General features: G+C 32.6%; 2 protein-coding genes across 11 annotated transcripts; one reads left to right on the top strand and one right to left on the bottom strand.

Moving 5' to 3' along the window:
* The first annotated feature begins 9157 nt into the window (after positions 1 to 9157).
* Positions 9158 to 14493, top strand: LOC7460779 (pantothenate kinase 1). Of its 4 annotated transcripts, XM_002314578.4 has the most exons (10): positions 9162 to 9494; positions 9579 to 9755; positions 10399 to 10445; positions 10841 to 10957; positions 11845 to 11964; positions 12072 to 12166; positions 12258 to 12351; positions 12516 to 12647; positions 13414 to 13526; positions 13965 to 14493. In XM_002314578.4, exons 1-10 carry the CDS (start codon positions 9416 to 9418, stop codon positions 14185 to 14187), a joined length of 1197 nt encoding a protein of 398 aa, XP_002314614.1. In that variant the 5' UTR covers positions 9162 to 9415; the 3' UTR covers positions 14188 to 14493. The 4 variants fall into 4 exon arrangements, with proteins under 4 accessions (XP_024466303.1, XP_002314614.1, XP_024466301.1 ...); XM_024610535.2 differs by lacking the exon at positions 12516 to 12647 and having other exon boundaries at positions 9158 to 9494; XM_024610533.2 differs by lacking the exon at positions 10841 to 10957.
* Positions 14494 to 15201: 708 nt separating this feature from the next.
* LOC7492395 (uncharacterized) lies at positions 15202 to 18181 on the bottom strand. Of its 7 annotated transcripts, none has more exons than XM_024610536.2 (6): positions 17846 to 18181; positions 17189 to 17340; positions 16938 to 17105; positions 16688 to 16810; positions 16285 to 16428; positions 15202 to 15752 (listed from the first exon to the last, which is right to left on the bottom strand). In XM_024610536.2, exons 2-6 carry the CDS (start codon positions 17312 to 17314, stop codon positions 15288 to 15290), a joined length of 1026 nt encoding a protein of 341 aa, XP_024466304.1. In that variant the 5' UTR covers positions 17315 to 17340; positions 17846 to 18181; the 3' UTR covers positions 15202 to 15287. The 7 variants fall into 7 exon arrangements, with proteins under 7 accessions (XP_024466304.1, XP_024466305.1, XP_002315692.2 ...); XM_024610537.2 differs by having other exon boundaries at positions 17189 to 17348; positions 17846 to 18145; XM_002315656.4 differs by having other exon boundaries at positions 17189 to 17318; positions 17846 to 18145.
* Between the last annotated feature and the right edge of the window lie 803 nt (positions 18182 to 18984).

Here is an 18984-nt window from a genome sequence, read left to right as displayed (position 1 = left end):
CCCAATTTTGAAAGGAGAAGCCAGCACCGTCCTCAGTGCTTCATCACAAGGACTGAGAAAGCAGGGAAAAACAAAAAGAGAAAAGGAACAGCGGGCACCGAAGCAAAGGAAAGCAGGAGGGAAGGCTGTGAGCAGACGAAGGGCAACGCGCTGCCACCATCCCCACCGTCTCCAGAGAACAGGTAAGCCATTTTGCTTTCGTTTTTGTACATTCGTTTTGAATGTAATGTTGCACGGTGCGAAGGTAAATTAATTACCTTCGCACTGTGCATGATGCACGTGTGGAGCCAATCCACGCGTGCTTCTTGCTGACTTGGCCCAGCCGGGTCACTGGCTTGGGCCAGTGACCGGGCCGGGCTGGCTGGGCCTAGCCCTGCCCTAAAAAAATAAAAAATATATATAAAAAATAAAAATAGAAAAATATAAAAAATAGAAAAATATGCATGCATATATTTAAATTTATTTTTATTGGTTTATTTAAAGAGCTAGAACACCATTCATTTTTGTTTTGGGTTACGTAATACTTACCAACGCCAGAGTTGGAAGTATTCGTAGTCGAATATTTACTGGCGCCAGAGTCAGGAATATTATAAACAAATCATCATAGCATAAACTAATAAACATTTAGCAATTTAAGACAAAACCAGCAATGCAGTCTGCCTTAGGCAGAACGTTTAAGGGGTGATAATTTCTTCCCTTTTACGTAACCAATCCCGAGCCATAGAATCTCTGTTGACCAGTTAGGGTTCCTAGTGACCATAATACTAGGTGGCGACTCCTCAAACAAGGCATTTTTCCTAAAAGAACAAGATGCCAGAAATCTGTTCTTTTTCCATAATAATCAAGAAAAAAATTTTAGGGCCGCCGTGATGTCGGGTGCGACAATTATTATTATTATTATTATTTGATTTTTATTTTGGTCGGGTTAGATTATAACCGGCTTTTTACAACTATACACATTTTCCATGTCCATTCCCACAACAATTTCAATATTTTTAATCAAGAACAATTCCAAATAAGAGTTAACAACTCACCAATTTCACGTGGTTTGACATAATTAACTCAAAATATTATTCAATATTTGATTATAATTGGAGTTATAAAACTCGGTTTTATACGCGGTTTCATTCTCTAGAAATCTAACACATAGGTCGCCAATTTTGATGAAGATGACTAAACCCAGTTTTGCCATCTACATGACTAAATTCACAAATTACAATAGCACGAAAAATTACCCTGTTAATTTCGGTTTAGACCCTTATTCAGTTTTTATCTCATATCTAGCATTTCATCACTCCAATTTAAGCAAGGTCAGTTGCATTTGAAAGGTAATATCCATGTCTATAACTTTCATGAATGAAATTACCTCAAGTTCTTTCTTAGGATCCTAATCTTAGTAGAGAAACTGAGAAACAAGCTATCTGATTTTTTATTTCTAAGTTTAACAAGTATCTAAGTGTTTCCCAAGCATTTTTCTATCATTTTCAGCAAACATATCATATAATACCTTTATATATGATCATTTAACATAATTATTAAACCTATTAACCTCATCAAATCCATTCTAAAAAATGAAAGCTCTCTCTTTCTCTACTAACCCATTTTTCAATCATCACCAATATCAATTACCATCATTCCATCACCAAAACACTATTTCATAACTTTATAAATCATAAACCTCCACCAAACACTCTAGCAACTCAACCATTCAAGAAAAACACAAACCAAGTTAAAACAACTTCTTAAGAGAATTTCTTACCTCCTAAAAACAAGAAATTAAAAGAGAAATCCCAAGATGAATCAAGTTTCTTCCACCCTTTTTTTTTTCAAGAATTTCTTGCCCCCTTTTACTTTCTTTATGTGCATATTAGGCCCTCATGTTTTTTAATTTCTATATTAACCCCTCATACTTTCTCTTATTTTTACATTAACCCCATCATTTCTTTTCTTAATACATTGGCCCAATATTTTCTCTTATTTATACATTCAACCCATAAACCCTTTTTTTTTGTTTTGTTTTTGAATTTCATCCATCTCATTAAACAAACTCCCTTTTAATTCAATTAATTTGTTCAATTTAGCCCTTCTAGTCATTACTTACACTTTTAATATATAATAACTTCGAAAATTTCCAACCACAAGTCTATTTCATTTTAATCGAAAATAATTTCTCTAACCATCTTTACCACTTTAATTTTTCTCTTTCTCCTTTCCATTTTAGTCTTTAATTTTAATATATGGTCTTTATCTGAGGGTTTACAAAACTTGTCGGTCTTTTAATGGGATTTGTTTGGGCTTTTTATAACCAAATCTAGTTGATTTTTATAGAATAAGGGGCAAAACAAAAAAAAAATCATAAAATAGATCGGATAATTATAGATACTCAACAACATATATAAATATAATCATAAAAATAGAAGAAAAAAAAAGTTGAAGAAGAAATGAACTTATTCAAACAACACATATATAAATGTAATCATAAAAGTTTGTTGCAAGTAAAACCTATCCAAACATTGGACCTATTCTCTTTTATATATTAGAAACAATATGAAACTTCATGTTTTGATAAAAAAAGATGCAAATCTTAAGGGTTTGGAACAAAAAAAAAAGTATAATGTCATTATGAACAACAAACTTTTAAAAAAATAAAAATCTTTTATATTCAATCTTATGAAATCATATTATAAGCAACATATTTTATATTCATTTTTTTAGGTCTGGTTTAGTTTGGTTCAATCAGTTTCAGAAGACTTAAACTGAAACCAAAATGAATGTCTTTTTTTATTATTATTTAATTGGTTTTTTCAATATTTTTTTCTTGATTTGTTTTCTCAATTTTTCTGCTCACATCTAAGTTTGAGAATGAAATTAATAAAAACAAGGATGAAATTAAAAAAAAAAAAAGGTGAATTGAAAGGAAGAAGAAATAGGAGTTGAAGCTCCATCAAGATTGTCAATTGTTTTGGTATATAAATAATCTAAAAATAAAGAAATTGAAAAAAATAAAAGAGTGGAAAATGAAAAAAAAAGAGTTAAATTGAAAGGACAAAAAGAAAGAAGAAAGACGAGTTTTACTGTAAATGTGGACAACAAAGCTTCATCAAGATCGTGAGTTGTTTGAAGTAAAAAATTAAATTTCACCAAATCAATTGAATAATTAAAACATGATAGTTTGACTATGTTACTATTTTATTTTATTTTATTCAATTAAAAACTTAACTTGAATTAACTTTCAATTAACCAGTTAAGCTAGAACTGAGTGTGACAAGGGAGGTGTCCTCTCCTGGTACTAGCATTGCACTAGATAAATACTTTACACTATGTTTGGGTTGAGTTAATTTTTTGTCAACATAAAAAAAATATTTGTGTGATATCAATGTTTTAAAAGGAGTAAGAAAAATATAAGATTTTGGTAACTGAAAGAGGTTGCAAGGGTTATCAAAGTAGTGACCCGAAAAGCAAACAAAAAAAAATAAATCAATCGAGCATATCATGCTTACTCTCATGCAATTAATTTAATTTAATTAAAAAATAAAATTCTTTTTAAAAAACCTAAGGTTGGAAAGAAAAATCCGATTTAACCCTTGTTATTTTCAAACCATAGAAAAATCTTATAAAAAGTGAATAAACAAAAATAACAAAATGTTAGTGGATGAAACTAGGAAAAAAAAGAACTAAAAAAAACAGGCAAGTCTAGGTGAACTTTGTAAACCTATACTAATCTCTCAAACCCGTAATCTGTTAAATTATAGACCTGACCTAACTAAGAAGCTCAATACATGTGAAATTAAATGTTAAAAGATGAAATCAATGAATTTAATTTAATTAAAAAATAAAATTCCTTTTAAAGAAGCTAAATTTAAGATCTAAAAAAAAAACCTGAGGCAACCCTTTTTATTTAAAAAAGAAAGATAAATCTCATATAAAGCGAATAAAAAAAATGTTAGAGGATGAAATCGCAAAAAAAAGAGCTTAAAAAAACAAAGCAAGCCCGTGTGAACACTATAAAGTTGGGTTAAACTCTCAAACCTACAATCCATTAATTTCTTGACTCGGGCTCAACACCTGAAAAATTAAATGTTGAAAGGTGAAATCAATCAATATAATTTAATTTAAAAATAAAATTCCTTTAGAAAAGCTAAATTTAACAAAGATAAAAAAAAACAAAAACCGAGGCAACTCATGCTATTTTAAAAGTCACTAAAATATCCCATAGAAAGTGAAGAAAAAAATAACAGAATGTTGAAGGATGGAAAAAAAGAAAAGAAACCAAGGAAACTCGTGTCAACTTCGTAAATCGGGGTTAATCTCTTGAACCCGCAACCTGTAATATTTTAGACTTGAACTCAATTAAGAAGCTAAATACCCGATTAATTAAATGTTGGAGGATGAAATAATAATAAAAAATAAATCGAAAAAGTCTTGCAAGGAAAACAAATACAACAATAAAAAAAAAAGATTAGATTTGATAGGAAAAAAACTCAAGAATGATGTGATTTAAAAAACAAACAATTGCAAAAACCATCTAGAATAAAATAAATAGTAATAAAAGAATGACAACAAAATCTGACAAATGAAAATATTTATTAGGGTTGAAACTGAAAAAAAAACCTTAACTTCATAAATTATTCTAAACAAACAAAATTGTAATAAAGAGAATAGGAATGAAATTGAGAAAAATCTTTAATTTCAAAAATTATTCTTAATAAAAAAAATGTAACAAAGAGAATAAAGACAAAATCTTGAGGTGCAACAAACTTCAGGGGTTGATTTGAATTTTTTAAGGCAATCTCGAAAATCAAGTAGAATAGAGGGAAAAAGAAAAAAAAGGTTACTCGCGCCACATTGATAATAATTATGCCACACGCGTTTCTTATATGTGTAGAGGACGCCGATACACTTTAGCTGCCATCCAGGAAGTAAGGTTTTGGCCATCGGACAATGTTGCATGCACCTTTTGAACCTGTTGAAAACTATCCATGCGCTTCTAGATCTTTTTTTTTTATATATAAAATTACCCTTCTGCCTCTAATGACATCCAATAACTACCTAATAATCAAATGTAAAAGGAAAAAGAACCCCTCCATCAAAGGCAAAGGTTTTTACATTTCAAGGGAAATGATGTAATTTAATTGTTTGAAAATTAAATCAAAGACTAAAGTGCCCCTTGACCAATGCTTAATGATTTTTTTTAAGGGTAATAAGGTAATTACATTGTGCAATAAAATACAAAAAGACAATCTAACCTTTCCTTTTCTTGTAATGACTAATGAGTCTCATGAAAAAGACCTCCTTGCCTCTAAAACAAAACTAATTGGTTTTGTCAATCAATGGCAAAATCATAGTTTTACTATGCAATTTGCATAGTGAAAATACTAATCTCTTTTAGAATTTGTTATAATGAACAACATAACAATCAAGGGTGTTAAAAACCAGCTCATCTTTAATATTTACATTATTTAACCTGACTCGACCCGTCAAAATTAAATAATTTGGATATTACATATGATAGTTGGTTAAAAAACCTAAGGAATGGATATTGCAGGTCAGGTGATGGGTTGAGATTTTTGAAACTTGGTCAATCTGACCCAACCCATATACCCTATACTCCTTTTGTTTTTATATTTGATAGTTTATGGATTGAACATTTATTTTTATTTTATTTAGAAATTTTTCCTAGTAGACTATCTATTATTATTTTTTTAACTTAACAAAAAAAAGCTTGTCTCTTTACTCAAGATGAGAAATAACTTGGAATTTAACGGTGGTGGAGAGTATAAAAATTAGACCTTATATTAAGGGTGTCATGACATCCACAATCAATTCTCTAAGTTCACTTCTGAATGCCGACTCATAAAAATTAACAATATAAGCTTAACCCATGGATATTTATAATATCTATAAAAAAATTAGTCCAACCTGATATATTAAACTCACTCGGATACAAAAAAAATAAATTGATCAATTTCATAATTTATAAAATATCAAAAATTGAGTTAGGATACAATTATAAATTTAAATCCAATCAAATAATATCTATGAACACTCCTATATGCAACATATAGAGAGCATAAGCAGACCTTGATATAGTCCACTGTCAAGGTATTATAATGCATGACCTAACATGGAACGAGACATGATCAGCTTATATTGACGCTTGAGTAGATAACATGACTCAAATAACTCAGAGTACCATCTCAAAAATTGATTTTGCTTATTTTGATACACTTTAAAAGAAAAACATGAAAGATATCATTTATTTGTTTACTTATTTTTAATTAACTCAAAATTCTTAAGACTTTAAAGCAAAAACATTTTCTTAACAACACAAATGAAAATATAATTTGTTAATGGATTATTAGATAATTAAGCTATTTTTTTTTATCAATTTAATTTAAGAAAATGTGAAATGACACTTATGACAGATTTTATAAATTAGATGCCACTAGTTTTTTAACCCACCCTACGTAGCGGGTTAGATATTTTTTTAACTTTAAAAAATATAAAGATTTTAATAAGTAAAAAAACTAATGGATGCCAGTCGAAATACTTTTAAAATACTTAAATAGTGATATCTTGAATGACATATTTTTTCATAAAAAATATTGAGATGACAATACATTGGATTAACTCGGGTTAACCATGGTTAACCTGCGAAACTCATGATCTAGGACATGAGATCATAATAAAATCATGAAACCCATATCGAAACAAATTAGAAAGCCCAATTATATGAGATAAATATTGAAGGCCAAAAGAAAAAAAAATAGAATTAAAAAAAGACAAAAAGAGTGACTCAAGTAAATCTATATCATTGATGGGCGCAATAATGCTGGCCGCGACAAGTTTTTATGGATGTATGAAGAAAAATGTTAAGGTAACATTGGGATTTTTAAAGAAGAAGGATATAAGTTTGGTGAATTTAATAATATATATGAAAAACCCTGATTTAATAACATTAAAAAAGAAGCAAACCCGGGTGAATCTCCTAAACTTGGATTAATATTCCAAAATGATAACTTGTGAAATCTCAGACCTAAGCTTAACCAATAAGACTAATTCCCAACCAATTTAATGTTAAAGGATAAAAAAAAAAAAGAATCAATCTACAATTAAGAGAACAAGGACTAATTTTGAAGGAAAAAGAAATGAAAGGGTTAATGTGATTTTTTGAAGGGGCAACATGCAAATTGAGGTAGAGGATAGAGAAAAAAAAAGTGAATTAGTGTCAAATCAGACAAAAATACCATGATGCGGCATAATCATGGTTGTGACCACCAGAGATAGCCACGCACACCACCTGAAGTCGACAAAATGACTGACTCGCTGCCGTGTGCTTATAGTTTTTTTTTACAAAGATGAAAATGCCCATGAAGCTAAATGATAATAACAAAAAAAAAAACATTATAAAACTACTAATAATCTCCTGAAGCCAATGTCAAAAATCTTTATGGCGAGGTCAATTGAGTCATTGTATTATTTAGAGTAAAATGAAACTCCTATAAAACCCTTAGATTTAAGTTCAATGTTTTTTTTTTTAATTTTAAGTGCACACAGTAATTTAACTATTACAAAAAATTAAAAAAAAAATGTTGCCTCAAAGATATTTTTACCTTTAAAATTCAATTTATCATTTTTTTTTAAGAATAAAACTGTAATTTTACTGTTATAATCTTCACTAAATCACGACATATGTACAGTAATTTTCCACGTAATTTAGGTTTTTGTATTTCTAAACATGGAGTAGGTTGGCAAGAAACCACCTATCCTCCACAACCTATTTTACACCTTTAGATAAAACGCCGTGGGGACTAGAGGGCCGTCACGAACCCACCACCTGCACTTTTAGACAAAACTAGACAGAATTATAAATTATGTAATTAATTTATGAAAAATCAATAAATATATTAAATATTAATAATTATAAACTATCTCATGTGAAACATGCTAAAGGTAGAGCTGGCGAGACTAGAAAATATGAACTGTCACGGTGATTGATTCTATAGACAAACATGATAAACATGGATCGGGGTGGCATCATTGTTTAAACACTATCCACGAACCAATTAACTTAAACTCTACGTTGAGCTGGATTTTAATAAAAATAAAATAAATTTAATATGATCCGATCTGAATTATTTTTTTCAAATAATAATATTTTTCCTGCCTGTATCTTGATATGTTCCCTCAAAGTTTGAGGACTCGCTTCATTATTAGGGTGACAATTCATGGGAATATTCTCTCGCATTCTCATAATTTGACTCGAATAATCATATTCTTATTGCTCTTTAAACTAATCATTTCCTCTTCACTAGTAAAAGATGCCGTCCAAGTGGTGCTCGAGTCGAGGATAGTGCCGGTCAAACCTGGCTTGCAAGAGCCCATCTTTCAAAAGTCAGCAAAAAACTACTATCCAACGGTGCACCTTGTTGCTCGTTAAAAAAAATAAAAAAAATTAGTTTTTGTGATTGAATTTTATACATAATTAAATTGTATATAAACATAACTTCAACCATAAAGGTTAAAACAAACACTCTTTAAGTATTGTGTTTTTTCTAAACGATTAGGGTAAAATTTGATTTTTTTATTTATAATTAATTTTTAATGTTTTTAAATTAGTTAAATGTGCTGATATTAAAAATAATTTTTAAAAAATACTTTAAAAATAACTATTATTAAAAAATTATTGAGTAAAAAATACTTTAAAAAATAACCATTACTACACTTACAAATACCTTTTAATCGAATTTGCATCGGCAACATGTTTTTCAGGAGACAATAAATAAAAAATTGAGAGTAATTGGAAACTTGAATTCATGTTTCATGTTGATAGGCCAGATTAATAAGAGGAAATTAACTAAATTGTAACCTTTTTGTGTTTGATAATGAAAATTAATTGATCGAGGACCAGTTTAAGAAACTCATGAAATTACAAGAGCTTTTGAGCTAATTAATCCATCAAACAAATTAATTAGTTGACTCTTTTTTTTTTTTTATGAAGATAGAATTATTTTAATTTTTTAAAAATAAATTGGAGAATCAACTCTCTACACACAACAGCACGTGTTTTTACTTTTATAACTATGCAGGCTGGCGGCCCCGATTATTTGTCGTGACGTGCATTCACTGTACCATCATCTCATCTCATCTGCAGACAGGGGAAAGTCTAACATAATAGGAAGAAAAAAAATCAAAATTATTACTCTCTTCAAAGTGTTATCAGACCTGCACAAAAACCAAACTACTTCAGTTATTCTCTGTCATGTTCTTTCTATATAATATGAGTGGCAATTCCTTAGGTTCAAAGAATCCGTTTTAGAAGCCAAGAAAAGAAACAACAAACACCCAGAGCAGCTCAATCCATTCATCACTGATAAAGATAGATAGAGAGATAAAGGGCAGACGAACTACTTTGATGGATCGTCTCAGAGAGATTGAAACTGATGGGAATTCAAATCCAATTCAAATATCTCGTTTGGCCCTCGATATTGGAGGTATGTATCTGTTAAATTTCCTTGCTTTTTGTCTTTTCAATCAATAATAAGCGAACAAAAAGAAATGCTAATCTTGCTTTGCAGGGTCTTTAATCAAATTGGTATATTTCTCGAGAGATTCTGGTGATCATGAGGACCCATTGAATGATAGTGTTCGGATTTCCAATGGTGTTAATGGAAGGCTTCATTTTGCCAAGTTTGAGACGACCAATATCAATGATTGCTTGCAGTTTATTAGTGCCAACAAACTTTTCTTTGGTGGTATGTACACTATCGTGACCATGACCATCCTTGTTGCCTTTTTCTTTTTATCCTTTTGTCTTTCTCATTTCTTGAAACTCTAGATGTTATCAACAGTATGGTGTGGTTTTCTTCCTTGCAAACTTTAGGGCTGAGTTTGATTTAAGCTGAACTGATAGTTTCATACTCGGCTTGGCTTGCGCTTATTTCGTTATGCTCCGAACTCTTGCTGGTCGTGTACATTAATGCTTCAATTTGATGTTCTGAAGCATTTTTTTTTTTGGGTAAGCTTGGCCTGCTAGGTTGTCAACCTGGCCAAATTTTGTATCTTACTTCATTCTGATGCCTTTACGGGATAATGCATAAACATGGAAGCCGTCACATGCAGATAGATTTTTTCAAATTTTGCCTACACAGACATGTATCATGCCATTGCTATTTGTTAATGCTGGATTGATCTGATTTTAGCGGTCTTTAATCAAAATGCTACTTGCAGTAGCTGGGGTGGGGGGGGTGGGCAAACAGGCTATTATAACTCATTCTGTGATTATATTACTTAGCAGAGGCGTCTTTCTTGGAGTTGCTTCATGTTGATAACTTCCTCATTTATGTGATATTTTTTGGCCGGTTTTGTTTCTTGCTTACAAAATGAAGGTGAACTCAGGTTTCCAGCATCAAGAAAACCCTACCAATGACAGGAGCTTTATTAAGGTAAGATATTATTGTTGTTTGTTGCCAAACTTTGATTTTGAAGAAGCTAAATCTCTAAAGCTCTGTTATATAATTATAATAATAGTCATTATTATAATTGTAAACATAAATTTATTGAGAGAAAATGCAAGTTTTTTTAGAAAACAACTATTCAATGTTTTCTGTCTTAAATCCAGATTTCCTTCTCTGTGATCATAGATTGCCTGTCATACATAGGTTCCCACTAAGCTGAACAATTATTTTAAAGTTAGCTTCTGGTGTTTGATTCCCATGGTGGAAAAACTTGTTTTTAATCTGATGAATTGGTTAGTTCATTTTTATGTTGCAAGGTAGTTTTGGGTTTGGAATAGGTACTAAATATGCTACATTGTTAACTAGTTACAATCCATTTGAAGGCCACAGGTGGTGGGGCATACAAGTTCTCTGATCTTTTCAAAGAAAAGCTTGGCATTAGTCTCGAAAAGGAAGATGAAATGGATTGTCTTGTGACGGGAGCAAATTTTTTGCTTAAGGTGGGATTCTAGCACCACATAGTCACGTACATTTAATATCAGCAAGTTGTTGTCTTTTATTCAAACATTAAGAAAGCTTCATATGCAAAACAATCTCACTGTTTCTGATTGCTCGTGTGCATACATGCAAAAAACACTTAGCTTGCATGTAATTCTCTCAAGCATTTGGTCTGTACAAAAGATCGTTTCAGTTGGTCACACTCTGTAGACAAATGTCTCATCTCAATTTATATTGATCTTTTTTCTTTTTGATGAAAGTTATAAATGCATCATGATAAGTGCCACGTATTAGTTGCTATGGGCCCTGGGAGGACGTGCTCTTAAATTCAACCTTTTAGAAAATTGAACAATGCAATAACTTGGAGATGTTTTTGTATGGTGTGGCCCTGATATTGGGAGTTCTAGAAAGTGTTGAATCTTCAAAAGAATAAACTTCACGCTGCAGAGGGCATTTGCTGACTCTGTCATGCATTAGTAAGTTGCCATAATATAAACCCCATCCCAAGGAAATGTATGCTTGAGGTTTGAGAATATGGCAATAGATCTAGCCCTAGGTCCTGATTCTTGGTAGAGGGTATTGCAAGTGGTATTCTGATGCCACTATTGAAATGAGCATCTACATCTTAGAAAAGAAAGAGGTTCAAATTTCTCCTCCTGTTCGGATTTGTTTGCAGTTGGAAAATGTCATTGTATAACTGTGCCTCTCTTCCCTCTTCAACAAAAGGAAAACTTCCTTTGTTCATGTGTGTTTGTTCAGGAGGGAAACTTTTACCTACCATGCCATATTTTTTTTCCTCCCTTGCTTGATAATAATTAGTAATTGCCCATTCTGTTTCTTGTTCACTTTACTAATGTCCTAGCTTCATGCTGATTGTTATTTTGAGTAGGCAGTCAATCATGAAGCTTTTACATACTTGAATGGTCAGAAGGAATTTGTGCAGATTGACCATAATGATTTGTATCCATATCTACTCGTTAATATTGGATCTGGAGTTAGCATGATCAAGGTACTCATATCAGTATCAGATCAGTTTACCTTCATTGTTTATGATTTGTTTTATGTATTTAAAATGTTTTTATATGTTAAATGATATTCAGTTTTGTGCCAATACAGGTGGATGGAGATGGAAAGTTTGAGCGAGTCAGTGGAACAAGTGTTGGTGGTGGCACTTTTTGGGGTTTGGGAAAGTTACTAACAAAATGCCAGAGGTAGTTTGGTTTGTTTCCTCATCTTTGGCCTTTACAAATTCTCTTGTATATAGTTTCATATTAGTGGATACCGATGCATTTTCTTTCTCAGTTTTGATGAGTTGCTGGAGTTAAGTCAACGGGGAAATAACAGAGTTCTAGACATGCTTGTTGGGGATATCTATGGTGGGATGGAATATTCAAAGGTATATTCAAGTCCTTTCTTTAATTTATAAGATTGTTTTTTGCCAGTTCACATATTTTCATTTGTCATGTTGAAGTGCCCTTTCAGGTTCCTAACAGCTTCATGATTCACATTGATTTTCAATCTTTAAAATTTAACTGCACAGTTCATTTCGTATGATGACAGATTGGTCTCTCATCTACAGCCATTGCTTCCAGCTTTGGGAGGGCAATTTCTAACAGTAATGAACTTCATGATTATAAACCTGAAGATGTCTCACGGTCTCTTCTAAGAATGATTTCAAATAATATTGGACAGGTAACTTTCAGTAGGCACATCTGTTGTATGTTGTCAAGAAGTACGCTATAAGATTTATATGGTATTAAAATTTAATAAAGGAAAAGTATTTACATACAAAAAATCTCACAAACTAACATGGCAAGTGATGTATGATGAACTTGCCAGGTAATGATTTCACAGGATGGCATCCTTGCATTAAATGCTATTTCTATTAGTAAGATTTTCTTGTAGGAATATTTTGTTTGTGTTGCCTTACTCATTGAACGGACTCATTCTGACAACCATACACCTCAATTGGTTGCTGCAGATTTAGTGCTTTGCCATCCTTTTACCAAGTTAGCTTGGAGAAATAAGATTAAAACCATTAGCCAAGGCTTTTGTTGCTGGATTCATCTTACCTTTGGATATTTAGTACTTAGAGATGGTTCCCATCACCTACAGTGCTGTTTAGTCACGATTAAGAAGGGCATAGAATACCTGAGAGCTGGAAGTCGTATCCAAAATTCAACTTGACTGAGTTTCATATGCTATTCACTGCCATAGAAAATTAAATTTACAAGACCTTATGTGGCACATATAGAAAACTTTGCTTGACATAATTGATTATTTTCTGCACTCTGCTTTTTTCTTCTATATCCTCTCATTTGTTCCATGACTCGCCATTTTAAATTTTATTGTTTTATATCTGGAGTATTGATCACTTAAATTAACAGAGATACCCTGAGTTATTTTTAATTAGTGCACACTTTTATTCTCTCATTGCCTCTTATTTCTCTGCTCCCAGATCTCTTACTTGAATGCACTTCGATTTGGGCTCAAGCGCATATTTTTTGGAGGATTTTTCACCCGGGGTCATTCTTATACTATGGACACCATTTCCGTTGCAGTTCATTTCTGGTAATTATCCGGGGTTTCACATGTCAACAACAAAATAATTTTTCTATTTGAACAAAAAAATCACTTCCCCTATTTGGAGGGCATTTGTGACTGTCGAGAAGTTCTGTGGTGGATCTTCATATTTTGATAATGAATACCATCCAGCCTGTACAGTATGAGATTTGCCAGCAAGCAAGGAAGGGAAACTTGTCATGGAGATATTCTTACATGATAAAAAACTACCAGTCCTGGTAATTAAAAGTGAAAAAAATCATCAATAATGTTTAATGAAAAGTGAAATGCAATTAAACATTACCGGAGATTCCATGCACTAAACTAATTAGAAATTCATTTTGTTCTGATAAAACTGAAACAAGTTCATCATTGTTTGGTGATATTATCCTTCTCCCAGTTCATATTTTCTCCTTACACATCATTTTATTTTATTTTATTTGGCAGGTCTAAAGGTGAGGCAAAAGCAATGTTTTTGCGGCATGAAGGATTTCTTGGAGCTCTAGGTGCATTCATGAGCTATGAACGGCACAGCCTCGGTGACTTGATGGTTAATCAATCAGTGCAGATCCCAGTGGATGCATCCTCTAGTACAGATACAAATTATAATCCACTAGAGCGGGATTTGAATGAGACTGAGAGCATGCAGTGTAGTGTCTATCAAGCTTAGAATTAGCTGAAACTTCCCTTCTTTGTACTTTGGTGTTTGAAGGAAATTTGTTGGTACCACTGGGCAGGCTTACAGGTCGAAAAAATTCATAGCTAGTGTAACATAGTTAAACATCTCAGGACCAACAATTTTTATAGAAAGATTTTAGCACCTGTAGCATAACAGTATCAGTGAAAAAGTTCAGAGAGAGAGAGATGTCAAAGTAATTTGTTACTTTGCCTGATTATTTATGTAATCTATAGCCCCCGTTGTAATTTACAGTACTACATTCTGTAACTTCATCCTTCAATAAAATCAATTTCATCATTGCAGATTAGTTTAACATGTGAACTTTTACTTCAACTAATTTTCTTTTTGTTGATATTTACAAGCGTTGGGGTATTTGAGGATTCCTTGGAATCACCACAATTAGTTCTCCACTACTTCGAACAAGTTGGTCGTGCAACCCTTGGACTGACAAGGCTCCACCTTGTCTGTTGCGGGAAAGCTTGCGCACCTGGTATTCCATGAAAATCCACATGCTTTCCAAGGATTGATTTGAAGCCAGGACCTGTCCTTGTGAGCTTTCACTTAAACATATTACATTATACTAGAACTGATTAGAATTCCATTTTGATTTTTAACTTTCTGGGTAAACCTAATGCAAATTGTAGCTCATATATTCCCGTGCTTTTAAAATTAGAGAAATCTCGTTACGTTAAACAACATTGGGTTTTGCCCACGACTTGCATTGCCTGGTAAAAAATAAAGCAGCCACGATGTGGTGACCACCGAGTATTCATGAGAATGGTACTTCGCCCATGAGCTGCAGCTCACTAGATCCTCTTTCCATAACCACTTTCTTCTAGGATTATAATAACAAAGGGCAGCAGATAACCAGTAAGCACAGGCATAAAGAAGGTTGATGAAAGCTCTCCCCTCCTCTAACATGTAAATTGCGCTCTGCATATTTCGAAGTAGGGTTATCAGAGGTGATACAACTGAGCATTTTAAAGAGCAGTCACAACAATCTCATTCTTTAGACAGATCATAATATATATAGGCATTGCTGTTTATCTCTGTTGAACTGATACAAATACAATTGGAATACAAATTGTAGTTTAACTGTTACTTGAACCAAAAGATGATCTTTTAGCAGTCAACAATTTTCTAGGACGCTTCTTTGCATTTCTTCTATGTAGAGCCCATCTTTCTTTAATATTAGATGACTTGTTAGGTTGTTTTTCATCATACAAGCTCCAATCTTCACATTTTTCAGCATCAAAACCTACCCTGATTCTGCCTGCTTCTGCGACCAGATCATTTACAATCATTTCAGTAGTCCTGGTGGTGATTCCTCTTAGGTACCAGGAAATTGGTGGCGGTGGAACAATTGCTGGTTGGATTAACTGCTCCAAGCTCACCTTCGACCCTATCCTTCCTTTCCCCCTTGTACATGAACAATAGTCCGCCAATGTTTTAGGTTTAAATGGATAGCAGATTGCTTCATCAACAAATATAGGTTCCACTTTCCAGCAACCTTCGAATCTTTTCATGAACCCAGTTTTCACTTGCTTGAAGTTCATCTGTCAAGCAAGTACCAGACATAAGAGAATTGCCATTGGATTAGACAAGTTTATGGTAATGATGGTGCCCTATTATGGTAGAACTAAAACTATGACTACAAGGTAAATCAGGAATTAGATGGTGGTTAGCCAACATAATTAGATGAATCAGTTTTTGTATCAACTAGGTTTCTGTTATTGTTACTGCCAAAAGTTCTCTAAAACATCCGTTTTCTGAGGTGAACAGAGAAATTTTGGTCTTGTGGAATTTGAGTTTCCTAAGGAGCAAAGTTATCCAATGATATCTAACCAAATTCACCCAATCTACATGCATTCCCACAACTACCACTCCCCAAAGTGAAAAACCATCCATATACGTTGTGAAATGCATTCCCACTTGCATTTCCACATTAAGGATTTATTCAAGAATTCTGACTCACAGATAACATGCCATGAACAGAACAAACAGATCTTCACCAGATGGGTTGAAAACAAGCTTCTGATTACTTATGGCAGCAATAGAAACAGTGGAAAGAAAAATGTTGATCCTTACTGAGTGATCTTGTCTGTTCTGATCAACCAAAACATGAACTGATATAGTCCCTGACCACCAAAGAAATTTCCAAATAGCAGCTTGCTCTACATCAACCACCTGCCTGTGACCTTCATCAAGCAAAACTCTCCTGGATAGCACTTCCTGGACATAAAACAGTTTTTTCTCACATCAAAATGGAATTTCAATTGGATGCTTAATACTATTTAATCAAGCAAATAATAGTTACAAGAACAAATCAAATGGACGTCTTTTCTTTTCTTTTCTTTTTTAATTTTAAATTGAAGACTAATTCCCACAACTAAGGAGAATGCCGAACTTTGATGATCTAACCAGCGTTTTAACAAATAGTTATACTTCGGTTGAAATGAAAGCAGCAGATGATGAGAAAGACTCAACTTACCTTGATATTTTTGAAAACTCTCCTATTATCTGGGTCAGTCACAATATCATACACTGCATCCGGGGGCAACCCGATATCCACTTTGGCATTGAGGTTGCAGAGAGAACCTCTTGGTACACTGACCTGCCAAGAATAACATGAGATTCCAAGCACATTAATTTTTTATGACTCAATCAACCCTGCTACTCCTTAGCATTGAAAGGCAACTAACTGGCCAATACGACATGCAGTTTCTTTAAAAGTTGTTCACCTTTATTTGTGGAGGTTGATCAGTCCAAGCAGGATTTTCTCTCCAGGCTTGCAATTGCCTCTCCAAATCAATCCCCAAGGCAGGAGCAGCGGTAGAAGCAAATGATCCTTTCTCTTTTCTCACCAAGTTTTCGCCCTTGCCATCTTTTAATAAGTTCTTGAGTTGTGACTATTGCAAGATTACAGTAGAATTTCCTTTCATTAAGCTATCACAATGCTAATTTATCCAACATGGATGGAAAAATGACTAACCTTAATACAATCTTGAAGCTTGTTTGGGAGCTGCACAAGAAATGATGGATCAAAAGCTTTGTGGGTTCCATTGCACTTGCTCTTGGGAATTCCTATGCTAGCTCTTCTCACTTCTGCTTCACCCATTAGCCTGAATTCAAAGAATGCGTTCTCTTGAATCCTATGGCAGACAGAACAAGAAAAATACAATCAAATTACCATTTAGAACTCATATTACAAAACCCAGTTAGTATATCATCATTGAAAGATAAACAAAGCAAAAGAATGAAATCCCACCTTTTTTTTCTTTTTAATTACTAGAATTTTGAAATAGAAAAGGACTGCCAAGAATGAACTTAATACTACTACTACTACTACTATTTGAAACTAACTAATGTTAGAGCAGAAAGGTTTCACTTAAAGTTAAAGACAGGACCTATCTGTCTATCTATAAGACTATAGTAATTGATTAAGAATGAAATGGAGAGATCAAGAACTTGCAGCAGAGGCAGCAGTAGAAAATTGACTAGCTGCTGCATATCCTTTCCTATTTGTAGGGTTAGCAAACAGCAACACGTGAAAGAATGGCAAGATCCAAGAGAAGAGTAAAAAACAAACAGTCAACATTAATATATTAGTTTTTAACTGCAATTATATAAATAGAACTACGTTACTTACTTTTTCACTAAGAAAATTGAGACATTTCACCAACCATTCGAACACTCAATCCAGTAATCTCCTCCACATCCAAGGATGTCTGATTTCCATCCGCTTGAAACTATAAGATATTACCAACAATTGTCCCGTTTCGTTTTTTCTCTCGTTTCTTACGCGCTACCTAACAACGTTTTAATTTGTTCGAGGACTAGCGGCACGAAGCTTCGTTCTATGTCGTCGTGGCATGAACTACTCATTTATGTTTGCCAGAAATCCAGCTAGGGTGGGCTTCCCTAAGGCGACGCCGGATGTCATTATCTTTTGCGCGCCTCTCACCTGTTTGTTAACATGTTTTTTACTAATAATTTTTTTATATATAAAACAAAACAAAATAAATAGCCGGGGTAGAAAAAAATTAAAGGATAAAACAAAATTGAGAATTACTATTACAATTCATGCTACCTTACTTGTTTCATCGTGGATCAGATCAAAAATTAATTTTGATTGTCTGTTAATGCTTTAATAAATTTCAATTAAAACTAAAGAACAGTTAGTTCTAACTTGAATTTTAAATTAAATCAAGTTAAAATTAATTTTTATATGACATAATCTATCGAGTAAATTAAAATACAATCTTATTAATATAGAAAAAAACCTGATTTAACTTAAAAACATCAAGAGAAAGAGGTTTAAACATTGTTTTTAAAATATTAAGATGATGGGTCTCGAATCAATTTGGATTAACTCGTCAAACGCATAATCTAGTTGAGTTTAACAACTTTATTTTTAAAATCATTTCTTCATTAAATTACATGATAATAAAAATAAATATACACATGAAAGCGATATAATAACTTTTTTCTTAAAAAAAAAAACATTATGAATGGTTCTACAAAATGATACTTGCTAATATAATTTAAAAAAAAACTATGCTCTTAGTAAAAAAGAGTAAAAAATGAATGATTTTCAATAAAAAAAAACTTCAAATAAATTCTAATTAGTCAATTTTAATGTACTTGAATCAAAATTCCAAGAAAAAAGAATAAAGAACAAAACAGTCAAGCATATGTGCTTGAGTGGGTCAACATGCCTGGTCCAAGAAGAAGGCTAGGCTCATGCACCAGGCCTCTCTCTTTCTCTCTCTTTTATGTTAAGAAGAA

The sequence above is a fragment of the Populus trichocarpa genome, chromosome 10 (assembly GCF_000002775.5).
Source record: "Populus trichocarpa isolate Nisqually-1 chromosome 10, P.trichocarpa_v4.1, whole genome shotgun sequence".
NCBI classification, from domain to species: Eukaryota; Viridiplantae; Streptophyta; class Magnoliopsida; order Malpighiales; family Salicaceae; genus Populus; species Populus trichocarpa.
Note: the sequence above shows the minus strand (reverse complement) of the source record. Positions and strands in the feature narration are given on the sequence as shown.

What these genes read in the sequence shown, in the direction of transcription:
- LOC7460779 (XM_002314578.4), top strand. Translation starts at nt 9,416, where the DNA reads ATGGATCGTCTCAGAGAGATTGAAACTGATGGGAATTCAAATCCAATT. An exon ending in GAGCAAATTTTTTGCTTAAG is followed by an intron (nt 10,958 to 11,844) that starts GTGGGATTCTAG and finishes TATTTTGAGTAG; the next exon opens with GCAGTCAATCATGAAGCTTT. An exon ending in TCCGTTGCAGTTCATTTCTG is followed by an intron (nt 13,527 to 13,964) that starts GTAATTATCCGG and finishes TTTATTTGGCAG; the next exon opens with GTCTAAAGGTGAGGCAAAAG.
- LOC7492395 (XM_052456418.1), bottom strand. Translation starts at nt 17,706, where the DNA reads ATGCAGCAGCTAGTCAATTTTCTACTGCTGCCTCTGCT. An exon ending in AGCTTCAAGATTGTATTAAG is followed by an intron (nt 17,106 to 17,188) that starts GTTAGTCATTTT and finishes ATCTTGCAATAG; the next exon opens with TCACAACTCAAGAACTTATT. An exon ending in ATCAACCTCCACAAATAAAG is followed by an intron (nt 16,811 to 16,937) that starts GTGAACAACTTT and finishes TATTCTTGGCAG; the next exon opens with GTCAGTGTACCAAGAGGTTC.